This window comes from Channa argus, chromosome 1 (genome assembly GCF_033026475.1).
Source record: "Channa argus isolate prfri chromosome 1, Channa argus male v1.0, whole genome shotgun sequence".
NCBI classification, from domain to species: domain Eukaryota; kingdom Metazoa; phylum Chordata; class Actinopteri; order Anabantiformes; family Channidae; genus Channa; species Channa argus.
Genome location: NC_090197.1, coordinates 20,910,116 through 20,917,300, shown reverse-complemented (window position 1 = coordinate 20,917,300; position 7,185 = coordinate 20,910,116). Strand labels below are relative to the sequence as shown.

Sequence of the window (7,185 nt, the reverse complement as noted above, 5' to 3'; positions counted from 1 at the left end):
ATTTATATTAGGCCTTAATTGAAATACTATAAAAGATATTCAAGGTTCAAGACTTTCCATGATGACGACGAGGATATATGAGTTGACGTGATCAATATTGAAAAAGTTTGAAACGCAATTGTCTACATCAGTCATTATTAGAGCTTTCAGACACATCTCCTGGCATTTATCAGCACTGTGACGGTGAGTGGGTGAGCGGGTCTTCTGATGACTATAGGCTTAATGGCTCATTTATTAGTTAATGGTGACCTTACACTATTTTTCTAAATATACTACTCATGTGTATTGTCATGTCTCTCCCATGATGTTACAGGATTTTAGCCTACAACGACAAAGTGGGGTATAGGCCTATAGAGCGCTTCAGATATGGACGGCTGCCCAGCTTCATTGTTCGTCATCGCGTTTTTTACAGCGTCCTCCTGCGTATGCATGTATGCGACCGACGGGCTGATTTCATAACGTGGGGAGGAAGAGAGGAATGGGCTTTGAGAACGGATGAGCACCAAACCCGGTAGGTTCTATGCACCAACAGTGATAACTCTGTTCCCGGGCCGTGCAGACGGTGTACTAGAGGAGATGCGGTAGTGGAGGCTGCTGATGCTGCCGTCCGATCAGCTGTTACTTGTGTCTTGAGCATCATCGCCGTGACGGACATAGAGATTGAGATCAAGCTACGGAGCCAGGGACACCGCAGACCGGTTAGCAGAGGATGGAGTTCAAGCATCTGGTGGAGGCGGCGGAGAAGTGGTGCTCCGGTAATCCGTTCGACCTTATCTTTGCTGAGGAGGACGACGAGCGGCGGCTTGACTTTTACGCAGAGCCAGGAGTCTCCTTCTACGTGCTGTGTCCCGGTGGAACCGACAGCTTCGTAAGTGACCCCTTACAGGGCCTCTGGATCTGTGTGTGTGTGTGTGTGTGTTCTCGTAGGTGTGTCGAGGGTGGGTTGGAGGTGGGGTTGTCTCGGTTGGTCCCGGTATTCCAGCTGATGGACATGGGAGAGGAAGGGAGGGGGGCTTTTGGGCGAAGAGATGATGTAATTTCAGTGTAGGTGCACACCCCCCTTCTCTCTGTCGATGATGTTTTTCCTGCGATAACCCTCTGAACCACAACACCATCACACCAGGCAGAGCCAAAAACACAAGGCCTGTAAGTTTTACAATAAAAGAACCGTCGTATGTTATATCAAAGCTGAAACAAATGAAATTGAAAATTGTCTGTCTTTTTCAATTGGAGGCGCATTTTTCCATACATACAATTGTTATTGTATTTTTTTATAGAGTGAAGTTCTTATTGCCAAAATGTCAAATGCTGACTGGCGATCCGATTTATACTTTTATTTTGAAGGAAGGAAACAATGGATCCAAATTTATCCCAATGACACTGTCTTTCAGGCCTACCTACAAACAAGTGAAGTCTGCGTAGTCTATTTATTTATTTATTTATTATTATGAATCGTTTTTCTAATTGTTTACTCATTAATATTATATTATTTATGTAACTATCCTATTATACGTTCATTTTACTCATGATGGTCCAGAGTTTATCTGAGTTTTTAATGCATGAATAGTCAGTTCTAGTGTTATCTAATTTTTCTTGCCTAAACTAGACACACACATAAAAGCCCTTAGCTTTGGTGTCAGAATTACCCTTAAAAAAACATATAGAATCTTTTGTGTAGCTGCTGAACATGTTTAGGTTATTAAATGTCTTCAAGCTTCTACATGAGGACATGAGCTCAGTAACAATACTAGCTCCAGCTCTCTACCACTGCAGATTCTCTTGACACAGTTCATTAGCTAGACATAGGTGAGACATTAAAGGAAAACATGAGTCAAGAAACAAAAAATTCAGACGCTTTCAAACAGGTGACCTGCATGATACAATTGAACAATTAACATCCAGTCTTGCACTCTATAAAAATACTGAGTGGGCTAGTATTTTATTATCAATATTAAATGAAATATGTATTTGGTAGAGGCGTCAGTAAATAGGGTCATAAATTGTCGTTGACTGACCACAATGCTCATGCATTAGCGCCATACTTGAGGAAAAACTGAAGATCAATTTCTTCCCTGGTGACTGAGAGTGTCAATGCAGGACGTGCTGACTGCGTCAGTAACAACAGCCTCTTGACACCTACAAAGATAGGAATCTTATAGTAGGGTTGTGGTGAATAAGCCCCTCATTACAAAAATGGATGCACATCTTTAGAATTTAGTAGTACAAAAAAAAGTGATATGATCAGATGAGGCATTCTTCAAGTACAGGTTTGGTGTACACCAAGAAAACATCACATAATGCTTGACCCCCTTTATGGGAATGCTGTGTTGTTGTTGTGCCACGAGGCGCATTTAGCTTGCTTGGGTCCATGTGTCCCCTTTGAGGGAAGGATCGTGGCAAATCAGTGCAAAATTGTTCTGAGTGATTAACTTTATCCATGATGACATTTTTGGAGTGGTCTGGTTCATCATATACCAGCATAGTGCAATATGAGGCCTAAAGCTTCTGAGGCCAGACCCGCCCTGCTCCCTCCTCCTGATCAGAGACTGAGGGGTAACAGGGCGGGGACCAGATGGAGATGACCCATGAGCCAGAGCATCTGTTCAGTCAATAAGACATTATGTCACAGCGACCATGCTTGTGTTATCTTTGCAGACCTCTGCAACACACAGTGAAAACAGTACTGTCCTACAGACAACAGATCAGAGCAGCTGCTAAAGTGGGGGAGATATGGTTTTTATCTCTTCACCAACTTCATTTTCTTCATTTGATATCTTTCTTTTTTCTCACTTATCTCCCTCACAACTCTGTCTCTTTTGAATCGAATCTACATCAACTGCAGCAGCCCTAACATGCACGTGCACACCTACACACAATTCTCATCTGCTAGAATAACTCTCTATCTCTCTGTAGGTCTCTTGAGATCTGGTTACTTTCGCTCGATCAATGTTATCAGCAGGATGTCTCACATGTTGTCTCTGTCTCACAAACACACACACACACACACACACACTCGTTGTTGGCCTATCTTGTTTTTGCCAAAACTTTGGACACCCCAGTACATAAGCCTGTCCACTAGAGAGCGCTATAACATCATCTGCTTTATAGAAACAAAACAGCTGCACATCATTGTGTTCAGCTTTGTAGTTTCTCTCATGGTATGTATTAGTAGTTTTCAGTAATCCAGGACACGTGATAAAGTATTTAGAATCTGGAAAACAAAACAATTTGGTGTGTGTCTGTGTGTATGTGTGCATGTTGGTGAAATATGGGATTTATCCAAGGCACTGGAGATGCTCATTGTGTTTCACATCACCCTTCATGACTTCTAAAAATCTTATAAACAATTGTATTGTGAAATTTTGGATTTTTTTCCCCCCTTTTATTTATCTTTAAATACATTTTGATTTTTGAAATTTCCAGTTAAACAACTGTTTGAAGTAGAACATATTATGATATTTTATTATTTGTTGAGTGTACTGGTATTTTAAGAAGTAAAAATTACTTAAAATTAATATGATAGCCATCTTTTATACCTTATTAGAGCCTTTATATTCCAAATATTTAAAAAATAGCTTACATTTCCATGGTTTTAGGTCTGTTTTGGGGTTTTCCTCAGTCTAACATATAAATAAAATCAATAGTTGCACGGCACTACCCAGTACATAACTAATCTGTATGGCCTTTAGACTCCAATTAAACACCACTAAAACAAAGTGAAGTGGAATGGCTCCAGCACCCTATCCCACGAATGATGTTTATCTAACCATTCCTGTAAGAGCTTTGAGGTAGCGGACACCCCTTCCTAATGAGGAAGTTGCTTTCTTGCATATGAATCAGTGATTTACAACTTACCATCATTGTTTTATTGGCCATGAGCTCTGTAATGGTCCTTGTAAGATCTCACCAGTAGAATTTGAACTCAGGTTTTTGATCTGACAAACACAGCTCTGGCAAGAAAGAGCTACCTTGGCAAGTAGCAGAGTAACATGTACTATACTGGCATGTGTGTGTGTGTTCATCTCAGGAACTGTCTGCTGTGTGTCCTCGAGAAGGAGTCCCTTTTATCTGGTTTAATTGCTTTGTCCTCATTGTGTCTGCGCTGCATTTCCCCAGATCCAACTTTACTTATTTACTCATTAATTTCTGCAAGTTCTATCTCACTTCAAACTCACATGAGGGTGCACTGATGGAGAAGGTGTAGCAGTATTAAATCATCTGGTGTGGTGTTAAACCTGCATAAAATTTCCTTTAGCCTAACAAGAGTTAATGTAGTGTTCCTTTTACCATGGTGTGGAAATAATGTGTCGTATGACTGGTGTTCATTTTTGTCTGTGTGTATCTCTGTGTGTGCAGCATGTGTGGAGCGAGAGTGAGGACTGCCTCCCCTTTCTACAGTTGGCCCAGGACTACATCTCCTCCTGTGGGAAGAAGACTCTGTTGGAGGTGCTGGAGAAGGTCTTCACGTCCTTCAGGCCTGTAAGGAAACAAAGGAAGGACTAACACAGTTTACTTTTTAACACACTGCATCATCAACAGCACAATACCTGCAGCATGTTGAGCATGATACTTTCTGTTCTCGTTGTTACGGATGAAATATTACGTTGAACACCACTGAGAAATCTGATATTTTAATGTTGCTTTGCTTATCAGCAAATAATACGGAACATGAACAAAGAACATAAAGGCCTTTCCAGACAAGCTCTTTGTTTGTTTTTGACATAGGAGCAAATGCAGTTTTTGTTTGTCCTGCATGGTGTAGATTGTCACCATTCAATCAAAACCCCTATTTTTTATGCTAAAAAATCCTATTTACATTTTAATATATATGCAACTCCTTATGTAATTCAGGTTTTTCTTATTTCTTACTTAAGTTAAAAGTTCAGCAAATGTTCACCTCATATCATATACCCCCATCAGGCACAATATTATGACCACCTGTGCAAGTTAATGCGTTTACCTAACACTCTGATTTAGATGTAAGTATTATATGAGCTGGGTTTATTCATTTTCTACTTAGGCGATGGTCAAAACTTGCTACTGCCACCAGTTGGTTAGCAGAGCTTGCAGATTTTGTTAATGCTGCACAGACCCTAACTTAAATTTGATACTAGGCTAAGCTAACAACCTGGTGTCTGTTCATACTCTTCATAATTTCTAGACAGCACAGTGGCAGCCCATTCAATATTTTCATCTAATTTTCAGAAAGAATATTGACATATTTCCTAAAGTAAAGTGACTGTTGATACTTATGTGGAAGTTGGGTCAATGCCAACTGGAAAAAAAAGGAAGAAATAAGTCCAGTCAACATGATTCAACTTCCACTTAATAAATGTGATGCCCTTAATAATTAATGTGGTCATGTTCTATCTAGCAGTGGATCTGTTTGATGATAAACATTGTATCACTAAGCAGCTTAATTTCATTGGGGGCTACACACACTATACACACTTACATGCAGTGCACTTTAATCTCTAATCTCTCTAACACAGCCTTTGTCGTGTCTTTCTTTTAGCTGCTGGGTCTTCCAGACATAGAAGATGACAGTTTTGACCATTACCACGCTGACATGGAGGGTGAACCGGGGCCCGACCACCAGCAGATGGGGGTCAGCCAGCAGTGATGAGCGCTGAAAAGAGGCCTGCAGCTGGCAGGCCTCTACTTATCAGCCCAAACACTTAACATCACACATTTACACACAAACACACGCACATACATACATATAATCATACATACAGTCAACTTGCTAAAAATGCACCACCGTGTTCTTGAATGTCTCAGTGGCTTTGCTTCCTGAAGCACACTGTTGCACTTTGTTGACCCCCTAGTAACACATACATGCACACACATACACACAAACACACACACATTGGGGCTATGTGAGCAGCAACCATCTACAATGCAAGTATCATAATCATTTACCATCTGGTTAGTTAAAGTTGCACAGCACAGCAATATTACATCTGCCTCAGCTGGCTTTGTTATGCAAAAATACAGTCAGATGTTATTGCAATACACACTTCCCCTGTGGCTTTGGAGATGAATGTGACAGATAACCTACTTTCTCTGCCTGTCTGTAGTCACAGAGAGTACACAACAGCTAGATTAACAATGAATGGGTTAAAACTGACGGTTTGTGGCTACGCGAGGCAGCTGGAGAGAAAGAAGGAACCTAGTGCTGTAGCAACAAATTCACACTTAATGGAGGGAAAGAAGGAGCGAACTGAGTATTAGGGGTGTATAGTTGTAACGTAGATTTGGTTGGGGAAGCTCTCAAACTATCTTGTTTTAAACACACCATTAAAACAGTCATCTAGGTCATGCTCATAAGCATTTGCTGCTCACCTTGAGGTCAAAGTGTGCGGCTTGGCAGCATGGATCACATTCGGAGGTGTGTGTCAGTGTGTTTTTCAAATTAGTACACCTCAAAGAGTTAAAAGTCACATTATGAGGATGTTTTTAGCCAATGCTACTATCATATGACCATCACAACAAAGGCCCCATACTGCAGCATAAGCCCTTCCTGGTTTGGGTGTCTCACCCTTAGCTCTTCTGTCCTGTAGTCTTCCTGGTTGTTAGTGGTTCACAGTTCGCCCTCGCTTCCCAATCTGATGAAATACTTTAGCCAAAACCTCATTTGCGCTTCTTGTTTTGAATTATCTTCTTTCAAGATTTCTCTTCACCATACATTTAATAAGTGCACACCCAGCCCCCTGAGTGATATGACAGGTGAGAGATTAAATATTTATGGTCAGTCACCCTCTTTCTAACCTGTTATATTTCTGATCCAAAGTGTGTTGTTGTCACATCCATTGCACTGCAATGCTTTAGTCCCCCCCCACGATCTTAAACCACTTGATCGACATGCGAGACTGTTTAAGAGGTTTATTTTTACTTTGGCTTATTGTAACTGGTTTGTCTTTTTATTGCCTAATTGAATGTTCTCATGCAGTGTATCTTCTGTTTGTCCTCCGATGTGTGTGAAATTGTTCAATAAACCGTGTGAACAGAATGTTCCACAGGTGTATTGTTTTTGCCTCCTTAATGTTGAATGCTGAAGTTAATGAACACAAAGCTCCCAACATGGAGGGCTTTTCATATCACACACTGCACTGGTGACCTGCTGCTGGTGTTACTGGGATTGACGTCACGCGCCACCTGACGAACCCACTCCGGGGGAGGAGT

General features: G+C 41.0%; 1 protein-coding gene across 1 annotated transcript; it reads left to right on the top strand.

Annotated features, from left to right (window-relative positions):
- Positions 1-421: 421 nt before the first annotated feature.
- Positions 422-7,012, top strand: mturn (maturin, neural progenitor differentiation regulator homolog (Xenopus)). Its single transcript, XM_067506494.1, has 3 exons — positions 422-868; positions 4,357-4,479; positions 5,516-7,012. The coding sequence occupies exons 1-3, from the start codon at positions 710-712 to the stop codon at positions 5,621-5,623; spliced, it is 390 nt and encodes a 129-aa protein (XP_067362595.1). The 5' UTR covers positions 422-709; the 3' UTR covers positions 5,624-7,012.
- Positions 7,013-7,185: the final 173 nt, after the last annotated feature.